General features: G+C 44.1%; 1 protein-coding gene across 1 annotated transcript in view; it reads left to right on the top strand.

Moving 5' to 3' along the window:
* Positions 1–4,367: 4,367 nt before the first annotated feature.
* Positions 4,368–19,605, top strand: part of MDGA2 (MAM domain containing glycosylphosphatidylinositol anchor 2) — a 624,733-nt gene continuing 609,495 nt past the window's right edge. Inside the window, exon 1 of the mRNA XM_081938341.1 lies at positions 4,368–4,887. Coding sequence (XP_081794467.1) covers positions 4,815–4,887 — 73 coding nt within the window. The 5' untranslated portion in view covers positions 4,368–4,814. The remainder of the gene's footprint in view (positions 4,888–19,605) is intronic.

Raw genomic sequence — 19,605 nt, 5'->3', positions numbered from 1 at the left:
CAAATGGCAAACAGTTCACTACATGCTCTACATAGCTGCAGGATCTCAGAACAATTGCAATGGTTTCATGTATCAACTCAGCTATTGAACAGAAATGACCTTATGGGATCTCAAGGATCAGAAGTTATTCCTGGAATAGTCTGAATGCGAAGTGAAGAAGTGCCCTGTTAATTCACCTTTAAAACAGGAAGAATTAAATAAAATAAGAATGGAGACATTTGAGGGTGCCTGGGCATTTTTCCTTCTGTCTAAGTTTTCTTTTGGGGATTATCATCATCATCCCAAAATAGTGAATCAATAAGGCATCAATGCCCTATAAAGAGTCTGAATGAAGACAATTGCTACAAATACTTGGGCATCTTTCTGGCTGACAATTCTAAAACATCTGGAGCACCATTTGAACATCCCTGATGGGTTGTCTAAATCACTTTACTTGAAGTACCGTAGCTTATATCCTACAATACCTTTTAACACCACCAAACAACAGCATCTTCCTATCCCAGGTCCTTGGGAAGGATTTAAGAGGTGGACAAAATGTCAAATCAGTCTAAACAACTAGTTGATTGTGGGTCTAACCATAATAATAGTGATGATAATATTCTTGGTTGATACCTAGGATGCTGGCAGCAACCAATATCAATCATCAGCACCAGTCAATGATATTTGTGATACATTTTAAAATGTTTAGTTGACCGAGTTTGATGTTTAATGAATAAAAAAGATGATGATGATGATGATGATGATGATGATAATCATCATCATCATCATCATCATCATCATCATCATCATAGCATAACACACCAGACATCACACTGGTTGAGAAAATAATGTTACAATCATAGACATCGCAATACCAGGTGATAGCAGGGTTGACGAGAAGGAACATGAAAAAATCGCGAAATACCAGGACCTAAAAATTGAAATTCAACGATTATGGCACAAACCAGCAGTGGTAATTCCAGTGGTAATCGGCACACTGGGTGCTATTCCAAAAGCACTGGAATTACATTTAAAACAGTTAAAACTTGACAAAATCCCCATCAGTCAAATGCAAAAAGCTGCACTGCTTGGATCTGCACGTATATTACGAAAATACGTTATGACGTCCTAGGCCCCTGGGTGGGGCCCGACTAGTAATCAATGCCAAATCCGGCGAAACAACTGGCCGCTGTGATACAATTGAATAATAAAATAATAATAATAATAATAATAATAATAATAATAATAATAATAATAATAATAATAATAATAATAATAATAATAATAATTTGTGATTAGAGCTCCTGGATCACTACCTGAAAGATTTCCTCAATATTTGTACATTTTGAATTCATTGTGATCTGAACGCTCTAATTTTCCAAAAGATTATCCAGTTAAAATTGTCTATATCAGGGGTAGTCAACCTTTTTATACCTACCGCCCACTTTTGTATCTCTGTTAGTAGTAAAATTTTCTGACCACCCACCACTTCCATAGTAATGGTGATTTATAAAGTAGGGAAGTAACTTTACTTTATAAAATTTATAAAGCAGAGTTACAGCAAACCCCTACCGCCCACCATGAAAGCTGGAACACCCACTAGTGGGCGGTAGGGACCAGGTTGACTACCACTGGTCTATATCCTCAAATGCTACAATGGTTGGAAACTAACCAAAGGGAGAAGCAACCTAGAACTAAGGAGAAGTTGCCTGATGGTAATAGCAATGGAATGGCTTGCCTTCAGGAGTTGTGGAAGCTCAATCATTGGAGGCTTTCAAAAAGTGACTGGACAACCATTTGTCTGAAATGGTGTTAAGGTCTCCTGCTCAAGCAGGGGATTGGACTGGACCTCCAAGATCCCTTCCAACTCCTGTTCTATTCTGTTCATAATTCTTGGGTCCTTGGTTATGATTTGAATTACATTTTCACCAGTCTTTGTGAATCTAATGGTAGATTACCCATACAACAGTATCATATTACAGCTTGGTATATTTTCTCTAAAATAATCTTAGGGTTCCCCTTTGTGTGCTGTCTATTTGTTAAAGATTTATGCTAACACTCTCAAACCTCTGCCTCCAAATAAGTCGTTTTGCCCGATTTGAATACCACAGCTGGATGCTGGCAGATATGGGTTTTAGATTGTCCACTTTGCCATGCACCATGATTTATACATGACACGGGCTGGGTTCATATATCTTCTCAACAGACGATATTGTGGCTTCCTGCAGTGTGTGAACCCATCCAGAGAATTGTATGCAACACAAAAACCAGCACCCATCCACCCAAAATGGTCCACTGAGGGTATTTAACTTGCTGATGGTTTTCAGCAAAGCTTTAAGAAGAACCTACATAACCAGTGAGGTCGAAAGAAAATAATTGTCTAAGCCAACTTCCAGGTTTCTGAATGGAGATAGAGGAGGAAGAGGAAGAGGCAGAGAGACTTTGCTTGATAGCAAAGAGTCTTGTTCGGTCTGAAAGAATTATCTTATCATGGAACACAAAGATATGAGAGCTGTCCCACGAACTACTACAGTTGCGCATTTTTCTCCAGTGCATTGAAAGCTCCTTGGAAGATTGAGAGCCTTATCATGTTTTCCATATAGATGAGCTTCAAGGTGAGAACCTCCTGCTGGTATCAGCCAGACTTCCCCAACCTGGTGGTCTCCATACATGATGGATTATTCTTCACTCCCAACAACTTGCATGTATGCTTATTGAAATGACTGGTATGGTAATCAAATGCACCCAGAGGGCCCTAAATTGGGAAAGGTTTCAATATGATGTCTACCCCATATTTCAGCTGTCCTGTTTTCTTTTTTTTTTAAGAGGAAGAAAAACAAACTGCTCAGGATTTGGGCTACCTGAATATTTGTGTGTGCTGGTCATTCACATGCCATGAATAGCATATCAAACGTCTTAGCTGCCTCTCCTAAGATGGTATAAATTAGGAGACATATTTCTAAGTCAAACATTGTTGTGTATTGAGCTAAAAGCAGTAAGAGTGCCAGATGACAAGGAATGCTGTGTAGCCTGAAAGCTGGGATCCATTTTTCATAGCAGCAGCTGCTTGGAGATAAAATGTTTGTGTGTGAGAGAGAGGGGGGGAGGGAAGAAGAGAGAGAGGGAGGTGAGGAAGGGAGGGAATGGGGGAGGGAGCGGGAGGGAGGGAGGGAGAGGGAGGGGGAGGAGGGAGGGGGAGAGAGAGTGGGGAAGGAAGGGAGAGGGAGGGAGGGAGGGAGCAGGGGGAGGGAGCAGGAGGGAGGGAGGGAGAGGGAGGGAGCGGGAGGGGGAGGAGGAGGGAGAGGGAGGGGGAGAGAGAGGGGGGAAGGGAGAGGGAGGGAGGGGGAGGGAGGGGAGGAAGGGAGATGGAGGGAGAGAGCGGGGAAGGGAGCGGGAGGGAGAGAGAGGAGAGAGAATAAAATCACACTGCTTGGGGCAAAGATATAATTTCCAAACCCAAAAGGACCCAAATGTCAGTACCAGAAGAAAACTGTCTAAATGGATGGCAAGGATGACTAGTGTTCCAAAAGAGATCAGAGAAGGGAGACGGTGGGGTTTCATTCCTCTTGTGACCCCTTTTTAAGGAGGGGGGGGGTTTCAAAAAGAAAACAGTGTCTTACTATCTCTACCGACCAACTCCAGGTTTTTCAAAGTCCCGAGCCCTCCCCCCCGCCCCCACTTGGCAAAAGGAAGCTGAGGAAAGCTTCACAGTTCCCAGTAAGCCTCGGTCTGTAATTGATTAAGAATGCAGTGAAGCCTAAAAGCTGACAGCACCTCAACGCTCTCCCCAAAGGAGGAGAGAAAACGCAGCTCGGGTGGCCTGGCCGCTGCCTCTGATCTAACGGGGATGAGCGTCACCCCGCACGGCTGGCTTCTTTTGGCTTCTTCCCACCTACCCTCCCGCCACTCTTCTTTGGCCAGCCCTAAAGAGGGAACGGGCCAGCCCAGGTGGGAAGGCCAGGCGGAGGTGGAGGAGATCTGACCTGAAGACCCGCCCAGACCTCCAGACGAAGAGCGCAGTGCTGCCCCGAAGTTGGCACACCTGCCGGAGAGCTCGCCCAAAGCGGGCAGCTGAGGGGGACCCGGGGGGGGGGAGAGCGAGGCAGGCGCGGCGCCTCCCATCACATCGCGCTCTGTGGCGAGGAGGGGAGGAGAAGCGGAGGGAAGGAAGGAAAAAAAGGGAAGAAGGGGCGGCGGCGGCGCGCAGTTGACGTCGCCGGCTCGGTGCTGCCTCGGCCGCCTGGCAGGGCCGGCACGGAGCACGTAGAGTCCAACGTGACCGCGGCGCGCAAGCCCCGCAGCTGCCGCCCCCCGCTTCGGGCACGCTTTCCCCCTTCCCTTGCTTTCCCTTCTGCCTTTCCCTGCCCAACCCTGTCAGCCAAAGCGATCAAGCCAGCCAGGCAAGTTGCCCGGGCCCCGCAGCCGCCGCGGCATCGCCGGCAGCAAAGGCGCTCCGGAAGGCTCTGAGCAGATATTCCTCCCGCAGGCCTGAGTGAGTGAGTGAGTGAGTGTGCGTGTGTGCGCGCGTGCTGGGGGTGGGGGTGCTCCCGCTATGGCTTCGGAGCTCCCCGCTGCCGCCGAGGCGCTCGCCCAGCCAAGTGCGCCGCGCAAGGACGCCGCTGCAGCCTCTGTTTTCTAACCGGACTCGCTTACTGCTGCTGTGAGGGGTAGCGCTTGTTCTCTTCTCTTCTCTGCCCTAGCGGCGATCGGGCCGTGGCCGAGCCGGCGAGCGAGCGTGGTTCAGCTCCTTCCCTCGATTCCCCCCCTCCCTTCCCCTTCCCCTTCCCAGTCCCTCCGGGTCCCCTTCGCCTGGATATGTGGCTGCTTCCCCCAAGATGGATTTAGCCTACGGGGTCGTGTGGCTGCTCACCGTGCTGCTGGAGGGCATCTCCGGACAAGGCGTCTATGGTGAGTGTAAACCGCGGCTTCCCTTCGCGCGTGTGTGTGTGTATTCCCCCTCCTTCAGTTCCCCCCCCGGGAAAAAAATCGTGATGTCTTTATAAGCATGCAGCCCCCTCCTCCCCTGCTGACCTTTACCCCCCTTTCCCCAAAGCTTCCTTCTCGGGCTAAGCTCCGAACTGACCCCCCACCTTCCCTCCGTCCCCGGCGGCGCGCAACAGTACGGTACCCAAGAGGAGCAGCTCCCCCCCCTCCACTCTTCCCTGATCCAGAAGCCGGTTTGCTAACTTGGGGGGGGGGTGTCTTTCGCGATTCCCGCAGGAGCGCGCTCGGAACCCGCTTAGCTGCCGCCTCTGCCACCGCCTTTTCCCTCTCCGGCATCTCCGTGCTGTTCCTCCACCCCTCCTCCCCCCCTCCCCCCCGAACTCTCCCGGTTCCTCCGCCGAGGAAGTGCGGGCGAGGGCTTCTTCGGGAGAGTTTAGGTTGCTCTGCGCCGCTGTTGCCAGGAGCGATGGGGGTCCGAAGAAACCCAGCCAGTCGGAGGCGCCAAGTCCGGAGGTGGCAAAGCCAGAACATGATAGAAATTTTGTGTGTGTGTGTGTGTGTTGCGCGAGCGGACGCTGGGACCGGATTAATGAATGAATGGGCAGAAAGAGAGACGAGGGGTGGGAGAGGGAGGGGGAGAGAAGAGGGGGAGAGAGGGGGGTAGAAGGAGAAGAGGGAGAGAGGGAGAGAAGGAGAGAAGAGGGGGAGAGAGTGGGAGAGGGGGAGAAGGAGAAAAGGAGGAGAAGGAGAGGAGAGGGGGAGAGAGAGAAGATGCAGTGTAAGGTGGTGGGGGAGAGAAAGAAGCCAACAGGGTACCTTTGCTTGCTTTTTCTGGCTACAAATGCTCCCTAGTTTCAGTCAACGTGGGTGTCCTGCTGGAGATTTCCTCCCTCTGGCTCTAAAGATTTCTTGGATGAGCCTGCTGGAGCTTTTTCCTAGGCTAGCTAAAGGCTGGCTCCTTTCTTGGCTTATCTACTCTTCCCTACCCCCCTTGCCATCCACTATCCCCACTCCAGGAGTAGATTGCCTGGTCACTCTTCCCACTGTCTCTTCCCTGACCCAGTGTGAGCCACGGGATATAAACATGAGCAACTCTTTCCCCTAGGGCATGTTTGGATGCCAGCAACTTGATTTGGGGCAAGAGAGAGAGGGAGGGAGGGAGAGAGATAGATTGTGGCCTGGTTGTCATCACACTGAGCTGACGCTTGAGAAGATGCCAGGGACCAGCTTTGCCCATCCACAGAAGGCAAAGATGCTTCCCTTGTTAGCAGGTGGAGACAAGGCTCCTTAGCATCATCTAGCCATTTAGACCCTCCACCTACATCCGAAGCTTGAGTGGCGGGTGGGGGTGGGTGGGGTATTGCAATTAAACTTTGCAGATCTATTTCTGGCATGGCATTTAGTATGGTGTGCATGCTTGGCATGGGGGGGGGAGCTGAGGAAGCACTGAGCATCCCTATAGAATACCAACAGAGAAGGTGCTCTCTGACTCTCCCCCTCCCCCCTCTCCCTCTGCGTGTATGTGTGTGTGTGTGTGTGTGTGTGTGTTTCTATATATTTGAAGGAGGCTAAAAATAACCCTCGCTTACATTTCCGAACCATGTTATGGAGGTGGGAATAAACTTGAGTTGGCAGCCAGGGGGAGACGGTGTTTAACCCTCTGGAAGCAGCTGAGCGGGCAGCGGGCCTTAGCTGGGAAGCCAGCAGGGCAGTTTTATGCACAGCGGGTTGGCCTCCCGCCCCTCCCCATTGACCAATGGTTGCCCAATGTGAAGGTGGGCACCTGCTTGTGCCATGCAAATCCCAGGCTGACGTTAGCAGAGTGAGATGGGAGGAAGGACCGTCCATTCATTTACTCCCAAGGCAAGTCAGCCAGCCAGCCTTGACTTCTGTGCCAGGCATTCGCTGCGGCAATTGTGAGTCTCTGTGGTGTGTGTGGAAACGGCTTCCCCTTCATGAAGAGACCAGATATTAGCCTAAGTGTCCCCTCTACTCACCCAAATCCTCCTCCTCTCCCTCTCCACCTGAAAGGAGCTGCTCCCCAGCCCTGCTTTCCCCTTCTAAAATTCATCCCATTTCCCTGGCAACAGACTTCTGATGCAGAGAATGCTGGCTGTAGCTCAGATGGAAAGGGGAAGCCATCCCTGCTCTTCTTCCCTTGAGTTACCGACACACAGAGAGAAGAAATGGATTCTGTGCATGTTTGAGGACCAAAGGTTTTGACAGGATGCTGGGTTCTGCAGCGGGAAGCAGGCACTGTTCCTTCTTTGGTTGCTTTAGCAGAAGCAGGAGGGAAAGAGCCAGGCACGATCTCTTGCTTTTAGGTTTTGCCAATGATTACAAAAGAAAAAGACTTTAATGGGATGACCTGTACGAAAACTCGATTGATGTTTGCTAAGGTGCTTGATGGCCTCCTCAGGTTGCCACGCTTGTGCTAATATGTAACTGGGGGCTCATTAAAGATGCATGCAGAGAATGTGGTACGGAAGTTTTGAACTAGTTTCACAAGGTTTGGAAGATGTGCATGTGGGAGTGGACGAATACACAATGATTTGTCTGAACCGGACTGTCTAAAGGACCCAGGCTCCCTAGTCAGTTACACTGAATCCATAAACAATCTACCATCTGTTGCTTGTCTTCATTGACTTTACAGCTCCTGGAAATCTAGAACAGGAACTGTATTTTGGCATCACAATTGACTTAGTATATGCATTTGATTTCCCCCCCCTCCCCAAACACATAAACATTTTCAAAATTATTTGGCTCTATGTTACACAAGGTTCTCCATGGAACGCAAGGTGCTCATTCAGTTGAATTGGTTTTCACAAAGGGAGCACAGCATGCTTTAGGCAAATGGTTAAGGCATAAGCAAATGGGTCTATGAGATTTCGTCAGCTTGGTTAATGAAGGATGGGTTTGGTTTGGCATTGGTGTAACATCTTTTTCAGTCAATTTGTTTGGGGGCAAATAAAGAGTATGAAAGAGAAGTGGTAGACAATATGATTACTTTTGTCATATCCATGTGATTTTGCTCATATACCTGGTCGGAATAATGCTGAACATTATCTTGTTGAGTCTGGAGATGTCTCATGGGCCTTGATCATTTATATTTCACTCTTTCTTGTTGGTCTGGATCTGAGTGAGACAGAAAAAGAGAGAGATTAAAACAAGGAAGGAAGATATATTTTATTTAGGTTCCACACTTCTATGGATTTTTTGCACCCACATCCTTGCTCCTCCTTTTCAAAATCCCTTTTTACAACTCTGTAATCTCTCAATTCAGGGTAGAGACGGAATGACTGGATAGAGCTGAGTGTTTACTGGCTGGATGCCCTTCCTGACACCAAAAGGAGTTCATAGCAGATTTTTCTTTGCGCCTAGGAGAGAAACATCTGGCTGTTTGCATTTAGCATTAGCATTACATCCTCCCATGCTATGTAGCATATCGGGCAGCAAGGGGTCTCTAGAATTTTGGGTTTGGGGCAAGAACTTTAGGGTCTTCCCATGTGATATTTTAAAAGTCTTTAAGTCTTCCATGAACATACTTCACCATGTATTTTGAGGATGTCCTCTAGCTTGGTCAGCATCGGTGTGTGTGTCCGTCTCATTGCCATCTTTGGGATTGGTGCTGTTTGTATAGATGCAGTGAATTGAAATTTGGATGATCATAAAGTTTCTTCTTAATGGATTGCTGGTTACTCTGATGTGCATAATGATCACGTAGGTAATGATGATTATATTTGATTCTGGGAGTTTATAGTTCATTGCCTGCCTGAAGCATTTCTACTGCAGGTGGAAAATTGAGCTGAGCATCTTCAGGGCTGCAAGAATGTCTAGATCAGCAGTGAGAAAGGATTGGAGGATGCTTAGATCTACTTTTCCAGCGTTAGGCATCCTTTTGGGAAAAAAAAAGAAAGTGGAAAATAGTGTTAATGGATACGCTCCCCCATAAACAGCACACACAACAGGGCTTGGATATTGTATCCAATGTTTGCATAATGTCCCATTTCCCAATTTCCCTAAGTGTGTAAAAACTCTAGGGGACAGTCTTTTAGTGAGTCACATTTCTTGTGGGAAATGAGGTTTGTACTTTTGCTATATGTATCTGTTTAAAGAAATATTCAAGTCAAGCATAGAAGAAATAGCCACACATGGAGCTGGCTTTTGAAGCTGCTTTAATTAGCCGCTGCCATCACTGAGAATAAGCAGCATGTGCATAAAACCCCTGACATTTAGACAATATTTTTCATGAGAAATGAAACCAAAATGCTTGTTTTCTATCTTTCACTCCTTCCAAAGGCTTAGTGTGCTTTATAGCTAGTAGCCACCAGCTATCAACGTCTGGTTAGTTAAAAGGAGGAAGCATTTTCTACTGTATTTTGCAGAATCTGTTAAAGAATCAGTTGAGTTCTGGACTAAACAAACAGCTGTAGGAAAAAAAATATCTGGTGGTTGCATATTCTTTGGGGATTCCATGTTAATATTACTCCTGTCTTGAAGAATGTCATGAATGTACCTCATGTGCATGAGTCTCTGCTTGCACAATGCACATTTAACAGGTTGTGTCTAAACATGATGCTACATTTTTGGTTTGTTAAAAAAAATAATATCAGAAGAATGCCCTAACAGGTGAAATGACTTCGTTCATATAATATGCCAAAAATAATGGCTTGGGTTCCTATCAGAGAAACCACTGGAAAGCATGCCATTTTGTATAGAATTTTTCCACTTGTCTCACAATTAATGAGATTGGTAATTAGACAAGCATTTAAGAGTGTAGTGGGGGGGGGAGGGAATTTGCACAACTCTATTTTGCGCACCGCTTTCAGCTGTTTCTGAATCAGGAAACCCTGCTTATTGTTGATCCACCCTTGGATCAGCTCTGAGATTCATGCAGTGCGCTCTACCTGGGGCCGCAGCAGTGGTGGGTTGCTCTTACGGTCGTTACCAGTATCCTGCTCACGGGGCCGTGCGTCCTGTTTGTGCACGCTGTGCACGCATGCACAATCCACCGCCCCTGTGACATCCAGCTGCTTTGTGGGGCTGTGTGCACATGCGCACTTGGCCGGTTGCTTTAAAAACAGGCATAGAACGCGGGAGGGCAGGTGGGCCAAACGAGCCACCGTACCAGTACGCTGTTAGCTGCTCCTGGCTACTACCGGTACGGCTGTACCGAACCATACCCGGAGGAACCCGCCACTGGGCTGCAGACCCTCTGGAAGCTACAGCTAGCCCATAATGCAATAGTTGAAACAAGCACCTCCCAATTAACACACCTATTTTGAGAGACTTGCATTGGTTGTCAGTTTGTTTCTGAATGCAATTCAATGTGCTGGTTGTTACCTTCAAAGCCCTATGTGGCTTTAGGACTGGGATACCTCTAGGATCATCTTCTTCCAATACGTTTTTTCCATCCGATCAACTTTCAGTTGAATGGGCAGCCCTCTTGTCCCATCCCCGAGGGATTCTTGTCAGCAGGAACCGCAGAGGGATATATTTTCGGTTGCTCAAGTTAGCATCCATCCTGTGGGCATTGAAGGAGGTCACCAAGACCCCGGTTGCTCTGGATAACCTGCTGCATCTGCTTTTCTGCAATAGGTGATTGTTGTCATGACTATTTTTCCTTGGAGTAGTAATGGACAAGAAAATTGACTATCATTGGCTTTGCTATGTTTCCTTGGTTATGCTTCCTATTTTATTTTCACATTTCTTGTAAACTGCTTAAGAGTCTTTTTTTTTTACAAGGAGCGGCATATAAATTATAGCAGTGATGGCTAACCTTGTTGTTACGTGCCGAAAATGTATGCGCACCCATAATGCAACATGCGTGCGAACCCCCTGTGTGCGCCCTGTCCCCTGTGCATGTGTGTGTGACCCCCTCACGCTCCCCCGCCCTCCACATGCATGCACGCCCCTACCTGCATGCTTGCCTCCCCCACATGCGCCCCACACATACACACATGACCCCTGCACTTGAACATGCCCCCTTTGCCCCACCCCACGCAGGTGCACAGAATCCCCCTGCACTTCCCCCACCCCTCACATGTGTGTACATCCCCCACATGCGCCCCGCTCCCAGTGCATGCGCTCCCAAAAACCGGCCGGAGGCACGTGGCGCACACATGCCATAGCTTCGCCATCACAGAATTATAGTGATAAAATAAATAAAGTAGAAGTGGGGAAATTATGGCTGGTATGAATGTCTAACCTTATTTTTGGAGACCACCACTTCTGATATAGTGCCACTACATTTTGTTGGCTGAACCACTAGAAATCAGCTGTGCAGTTTCCCTTTTTTTGTTTTTGAAGAGAAAAAACCCCCACTCCTGAGTTACAGTCTTTCAAAAGAACCACAACAGCCTCCAACAAAAAAACATCTACCTTTCCAAACAATATTTTAAAAAGCCTGAAAGTGTTGACTCAGTACTATGTCTTCTGCTGCCCTTGGATATAAATAATAAATAAATAAATAAATATTTATTTCTTAGCCGCACCCTCTCCCGAAGGACTCGGGGCGGCGTACAATGAAACATATGAAATAAATATGTGGACAAAACAAACATATAACAGAGACATATACCGAGATATACACAAGGAGGAGGTCGGCTGATGAATAAAAAACAATTAGAATACAGTGATTAAAAAACCCCTAAATAATTAAATATAATTAAAATACCCAATTAAAAACCCGTCAGGAGCGATATGGTTAGATCAAAGTTGAGCCAGGCCAGCTACTTGGAATAGGTGGGTCTTAAGCTTAATACGTCTTCAAGCTGGTATGCTTCTGATCTAGAGGTAAACATTTGAGAGTTCTTGCTGGGAAGAGAATCCTGTGCACTTCAGAGGGAAGTAAGATTAGAATCAGCTAATTTTCTCAATTTCTAATTGACCAGTGAACACTTCCTTTTCTGTAGAAGCAACCATGCCATGACAACATTTCTGTCAGGTATCTTTGAAAACGTTGCATCCTTTATCTGAATTGTCAGATAGCTTTTAATTGCAGCAGAATTCTGGCAGATGGATTTTTATGTAAAAATAACATTTACTGAAAATAATCTAGGATCTTGACACTAGTATGAATATTATGATTAATATTTTGCCAGGGCTAAGAAGACTCAATCAGGGATTTTGCTCTGCAAATAGGTAGAAGGAAGGTAATTAATTTCTGACTCTGAGGTGCTTCAGTTCAGTTCAGGTTGGAGTGTAGATGGTAATCCTGTATACGATGCGTACCTTTGATTCTGGAATGAATTATGGATTCACCCAGTCCAATTGTCCTCTTTTACCTGGTTCCATTCAGTTTTTATGTTATTTGGTACAACTGGTGCCAAATAATAAGAATCCAGTTTGAGAGTTTCGAGGTGGTCTTCTGTGCAAAGTTTGGACCAGTTCTCCCATGCTTATAATGTCAGCATAGTAGAATGATTGTGTGATTTTGGCTTTTGATGTAGAAGAAGAACAGGCTCAGTTGGAAGGTGGGGTTAAGTTTGCCATGAGTTTGGAATCATTGTGTTGCTGCAAGAGACCCAAACCCAGCCCTCCTCCATGAATTAGATTAATACATACATACATACATACATACATACATACATACATACATACGATTTAAAAATATGTGATTTGATATCAATTGTAAGTGATGACTATGGAAGGGATGCACAGAAATTTTGTAACCAACTGACACTTTCTATAATTTGTAATGGAAGATGGTTTTATGTTTTTTGTTTTTTTGTTCTGTCCGTTTGTGTTTGTTTAAATATATATATATATATATATATATATATATATATATATATATATATATATATATATATATATATATAAAATATGCACAAAAGTGTTTATTATTGCTACTCTATGTGAGAATGCAGTCAATTAATGTTCACATCTACATTAGTGCTAGGTAGGGGGCAATGAAATTCACAGGAGGCTGGATCTTGGCTCTCTTGTGGCAATGCAGTAACTCCAAACTGATGACACATTTAAGATTAGATTAGATTTAGATTTATTAGATTTGTTAGCCGCTCCCTCTCCATGAAGGGACTCGGGACTCATTTAACCCTGCCTTCCAGCTCAAACTCCTCTTCTCCTACAACAGGGGTGTCAAACCCATCTTCCCGCCATCGTACATGACGTATGGGGACTTTTTTCACCTTCAGTAAACTAGGCATGGGCGTGACCAGCTCATGATGTATCCGTTCCGTGGGCCGCACATTTGACAGCCCAGCTATTGAAAGATTTGATTCTGGCTTATCCTGGATGAATGCTGCCTTGTTGATCACATCAATGCTACAGAGTAAAATAAATGCATGCACCTGATAACTTTTCTAGAGCCAAGCACAAAATCTCTGATAATAATTTATTTAATTAGTAATATAAATTAAATTAAGTGTACAGACAGCCTAACTCCCAGATGATTGTGGAGATCTTAAACTAAAATCCAACTTAAATACAGCAAACTAGGAGATTAAAGTACAATGAACAAACCCAAAACAAACCCAAGCCAATGAAGGAGTTCCATAATCATCCTATCCTCTCAAAATCTGGGGAAACAATCAAGTTGAACAACATAGGAGTGGGAGCCACATGGATCTCAGAAGGGAGATGATTCTAGAGGGCAGGAATAGGTACACTTCCTGGGACCTTAAAGTAGACATTCACACACTTTTTGTTTTGTTTTATTTTAACTCAAACTAGTGATGCTGGAGTATTTGAAGAAGGCCTCCAAATTTCTGTCCCATCTAGATTCTTTCTCAATTTCAACCCATTTTTTAAAAGTTCGTCCTCATCCATAAATTGGAAAGACAACAACACAGAGACAGGGATTCTGTATTCTGGAGAGAAGAGCATTTTGTCAGGGTTCCAAGTAACACCCCTAATGAAAGAAGTCGCCGAGGCTTGAGTTTCTTCAAAGTTCCATTTTATTAGAGATGTCATATTAGCACATCTGGGAAAACCCGAATCTGAAAGCTTCCAGGTTTTCCCAACCCAAATGAAAATCCAAGCCCCTTCCCAGCACCCACATGTCCATCACATGATCCAATCAGGCACCGTCCCAACTGGAGATGCCTCCCAGTCACACCACTCCACATGCAGGGCAGAATTTCCTTGACTCTCTGAGAAAGGAATGTTATTTTGACTATATCTACCCCACTCCATATAATCTTCCTTCCCAGTTTCCTACAGCATTAAATGTGGCAGGCCTGAAGGCCCAATGCAAAAGATGGCTTCCAGGCCTGACATATTTGACAAGGGCTATTTGGAGCGGGAAAGATTTGAAGCAAGGGTTTAAGCAGTCTGTCTTTCTTTTCTAAGACACAGAATGGCAAGGTTTCCACATACACAGTGGTGTGATTTGTTTGTTTTTGGCTTTGGGTAGGGACCCAGCCGCTGTGGTTTGTAAAGCAAGCTTTTGTGACTTAACATCATCTGTGGAGTACATCATTTTGACTTTTTCAGCAAATCATGTAACATGAGTAGATTAAGTTACCTTGAGCAGGAGTGCATAATCAAGACTGCATTGGCCAGGGGCTGCATATATATATGAGAGATCTTGCCGAAACGTTGCAAAGACAATCTCAATCTTACACGGGAAAAAACCCGAATACAACAAAACTAGCATACATACATACATACATAGATACATACATACATACATACATGAGAGATCTTGCCGAAACGTTGCAAAGACAATCTCAATCTTACACGGGAAAAGACCCGAATACAACAAAACTAGCATATATATATATATATATATATATATATATATGTATGTATGTATGTATGTATGTATGTATGTATGTATGTATGTATGTGTATATGTATATGTATATGTATATGTATATGTATATGTATATGTATATGTATATGTATATGTATATGTATATGTATATATATATATATATATATGTGTGTGTGTGTGTGTTGTATTTGTACTGATAAATAAATAAAGGGAGACTAGTATAGATCTATTTCAAGCTAATTAGCTCTCATCAGCTAGCCATACCCTTACTGGGATTTGAACCTGGGCTGTATTATATCTTAGGCAGGAGTCTTAGCCACTAAGCCACAGGCTCGCCTCCTTATCAGTTGAGCCAGGGAAATAGGTATGTATTTGTGTTACAACCCCTGGTATGCCTAAATATGGGAGGAAGGTCACTACTCCCTCTTTCTGTCCTTCGGCTCATCACAGAAGACCATGCAGGCAGAAAACTATATTTTTATTTTTAATGTTGCCTTTTTATATTTGTGTTGTATTTGTACTGATAAATAAATAAAGGGAGACTAGTATAGATCTATTTCAAGCTAATTAGCTCTCATCAGCTAGCCATACCCTTACTGGGATTTGAAGCTGGGCTGTATTATATCTTAGGCAGGAGTCTTAGCCACTAAGCCACAGGCTCGCCTCCTTATCAGTTGAGCCAGGGAAATAGGTATGTATTTGTGTTACAACCCCTGGTATGCCTAAATATAAATAAAATTATTTATCAGTACAAATACAACACAAATATAAAAAGGCAACATTAAAAATAAAAATATGGTTTTCTGCCTGCATGGTCTTCTGTGATGAGCCGAAGGACAGAAAGAGGGAGTAGTGACCTTCCTCCCATATTTAGGCATACCAGGGGTTGTAACACAAATACACACACACATATATATATACCAGGGGTTGTAACACAAATACATACGTACATACATACATACATACATACATACATATATTTGTGTTGTATTTGTACTGATAAATAAATAAAGGGAGACTAGTATAGATCTATTTCGAGCTAATTAGCTCTCATCAGCTAGCCATACCCTTACTGGGATTTGAACCCGGGCTGTATATATCTTAGGCAGGAGTTTTAGCCACTAAGCCACGGGTTATCTTCCTTATCAAATACATACATACATACATACATACATACATACATACATACATACATATATATACTGTATATTGTATGTATGTATGTATGTATGTATGTATGTATGTATGTATGTATGTGACAAAGAAACAGCAGAGGCAAGACAAAAATGAATCTTAATTTAATATAAGTATAAATATATGTAGTTAAAATTAAAATGAAATGGATCCCCCCCCCTTTAATAATGATTGATCACCTTCTATCTAAAAGGAATGATATGGCAACATTTGTAAGAGTTTTTAGGGCTTATGATATAGAGTTTTGGGAAGAACACTGTAACCCACAGCTACCAGTTATATGTAAGATCTGGGAGCAGGAATAGACACAATCAATGAACTGCTTCTTTGCTCTATTTTACACAAGCTTGAGCTGGCCATTCCCTTTTGACCAGCAAATTGTCCTACAAATATTGCTGTCGTTGAACATAGAATCGTAGGGTTAGAATGAACTTCTAGTCCAATCAAAGTAGGAGCCTTATAACATTCCAGTCAAATGGTTGTCCAGTCTATATTTGAAAACCTTCGGTGATGGGACACTCAAAACCCTGGGAGTCAACTCCACCGATTAATTGTTCTATCAGAAAATTTCTCCTTACTTCTAGGTTGGGTGTGTCTTTAACACACTTCCACCCATTACTTCATGTCCTGCTCTCTGGTGCTTTAGAGACATGGTTCCATAATTTCTGCCTGTCCTGTACAATTGGTGCTGGCATGCTTCAGGTCCCTCGATTAAACAGTATCATCTTGCAGGACCCAATGTCTTCTCTGTCATGGTACTTGCCATCTGGAACAACAAAACCCCAGATATTTGATTTGCTACTAACCTGTATAGCTGTTAAGATGGTTCTAACTCAGTCCTTGGGATATGGTGCTTAGCAGACTCCTTTAGGTTAGGTGTTTGAAGGGGAAGTGGGTTTTTATTGTCCCTCTGGGTGTTGATTGTATTTTCTCCCCATATTGTGATGTTTCTTTCTGTTTTTTTTTTAATTTGTAAATCACCCAAAGTCATTGAGGTGTTGGATGGCCATAGAAACGTGCTTCATAAATAAATATGAATAAAAAAAGAAAGTGGGGAATTATCTTTGCTGCACACAGCCTGAGAGATTCAGGACCATTGCAAAGTTTTAGTGTTATTCTTGTGTAGTTTGGAGTATAAATTTATTTTTTCTTTTAAAAAAAGTATTTATTTTGGGACTTTTTCGTAATATCATGCCTTAGCCCCAGTGAGTATTGTGTTGCATTGTAGAACCCATCAGAGTTGGGTTCCTATCAGTTCGGCCTGGTACGGCTAAGTAGGTGGTAACTCAGCCACCCATGCACCTGAACTGGTTCTATTGTCAGCGGCGCCATCTTGATTTTTGTTTCTGCACATGCGCAGAGCAATCTCCATTGCAGAAATGTAATTTTTTATCCCTTTTCTAACGTTCTACGCATTAACACAGACCTTTTTAGGTGTAAATGTGCTTGCATTTTTAGCGTGCTGAACCGGCAGTAATGCCAGTAGCAACCCACCCCTGACCCTCGTGTAAGGCTAGGAGGGTTGACAGGCAAGATCACTTGAGTTTTTACCGTAGTGATATTTATACTATGGATTGAATCAGTTGGCCTTTGACCCACTCTGCTTCCCCCCCCCCCCAGGGATTCTGAGTAGGTAGCCAGTCATCCTGCAGAATACTCCCAACAGTATTGGGAGCCGAGCTTACTTTTTAAAATTAATTTTGTGGTGGAGAAAGGAGTAAGATCGTGAGAGATAGAAAACCAATATTAAACTTGAAGTATTCAAATTTTGTCTCGGCGTGATGTGAAAGTTATAAGTTCCTTTCCCGAGCTCCACATCAGTTACAATACAACTCTACTCTCATTTTCTTTATCTGCTGGAAACGGGGGCTGCTCTGTGTGGTGCTGTGTATTTCTGGCACTTGTGGGAAGCTGAAAGCATTTAAAAGCTTTTAGAAAGCCGAACAAAGGGTCTATTTGTTTAGCATGCTCACTTTATTTTCTTGGGGGAAGGAAAGAGAATCCACTTTTAAAATTACCCCTTTATCAAACCTAACATGAATGGTTTTTAAATCTGCATATATGAATTAAATGGGGAACAAACACAAGCCTAATGGTGCTTAATAATGAAGTGCTTGCTTTTCCGTGTTTTCCATCTTTTAATTCAAGCAGGGTTTTGGAGAGAAATCTTTTACCTAAAAAAAAAGGCAGATAGAAGAGGGCACAGCATGGCTCTAAAGGAGTCACTGTTGATGTAGGAGGGATAGCAAAATTGGGATCATTAATGTAACTTTGCTTGAAAAGGGTGGATACATTTAAAGTTCTCTGTTCAAGAGGCAGTTCTCAAAGACTGCTGGAGTCCCTCAAAGTCCCTGAAGATGTAGGGCCAATCAATCCACGCTTGATTAGAGTTCCTTGGAGGCTGTTGCCTGTCTCCAATCCAGCTGTTGTGGCAAAGATCCAAAGGCCACCGTGGTTTGGACAACAAAGAATTAAAGCAAGGTAGCAAATTGTTGTACGCTTATACTGAAACTCAGTCAAGGATTGATGACAGTGCTGTTTCTCACAGCCTATTCTCACCAATCAATCAGAGTAGAACTGGAAGGGACCTTGGAGGTCTTCTAGTCCAACCCCCGGCTCAAGCAGGAAACCCTATACCTGTGATGGCGAACCTATGGCCAGAGGTGGCACGTAGAGCCCTCTCTGTGGGCACACGTGCCATTGCCAGCTGCTCATCTGGTTTCTGGAATGCACATGGAAAATTAACCCCAAAACAGCCTGAAAACTGTCAGGAAAACAGCCTAAAAACTATGCAGAAAATGGCCTGAAAACAGCCCCAAAAACGGCCATCACGGCCCTATAGCATTTCAGAAAAAATGGTTGTCCAAGCTCTTCTTAAAAACCTCCAGTGTTGGAGCACACACAACTTCAGGAGGCAGGTCGTTCCGCTGATTAAATGTCCTCATTGTTAGGAAGTTTCTCCTTACTTCCAGGTTGCTTCTCTCCTTGATTAGTTTCCATCCATTGTTTCTTGTGCTGCCTACATGTGCTTTGGTAAATAGGTTGAAACCCCCCCCCCCATCCACTTTGTGGCAACCTCTCAAATACTGGAACACTGCTATCATGGCACCTCTAGTCTTTCCTTTCTATAGACTAGCCAAACCCAAATCCTGCAACTGTTCTTCATATGTTTTAGTCTCCAGGCCTTCAAATCATCTTAGTAGCTCTTCTTTGCACTTTTTCCAAAGTCTCAACATCTGTTTTGTAATGTACTGACCAGTGATCTGTATCATGATCTGTATTCTTTTGGCCCAGTTGTCACGTTGAGAAGAATTAATACTATTTACATGCATCAGTTGTTTTTCCAGCTCTCTGTGAAAGTGAATCATCCTACAGGTACACCGGATTCAACTCTGACTAGTCTGTATTAGCATGACCTGTTGGAAAGGATGGTGGGAGTTGTCGCCCTCAATAACTGTAAAGCATTATGATGCCTGTTCCGATCTTATTCAGAAAATGAAAGTCAATTGGCTTCAGCTGAAGCCAAATTCACATTGAATGGACTTCCAGTGTTTCTAGCTAATGTCAGTGAGTGCCAAAGGCTTTACAGTACAAATCCAGTGTCAATATATTTACTTTGACTGCTTTGGCCTTTTGAGATAGGTGACAGTACAACTTCTTGTATACTGCAAGTCAGCAGCAGAAAGGAAAAACAACAATGGGATAGTGATGTTTCTGTTTTGTGTGCCAAGATAGAGATTTCCCAG

Source organism: Natrix helvetica, assembly GCF_964273705.1.
Source record: "Natrix helvetica genome assembly, chromosome: 1".
Taxonomy (NCBI): domain Eukaryota; kingdom Metazoa; phylum Chordata; class Lepidosauria; order Squamata; family Natricidae; genus Natrix; species Natrix helvetica.
Note: the sequence above shows the minus strand (reverse complement) of the source record. Positions and strands in the feature narration are given on the sequence as shown.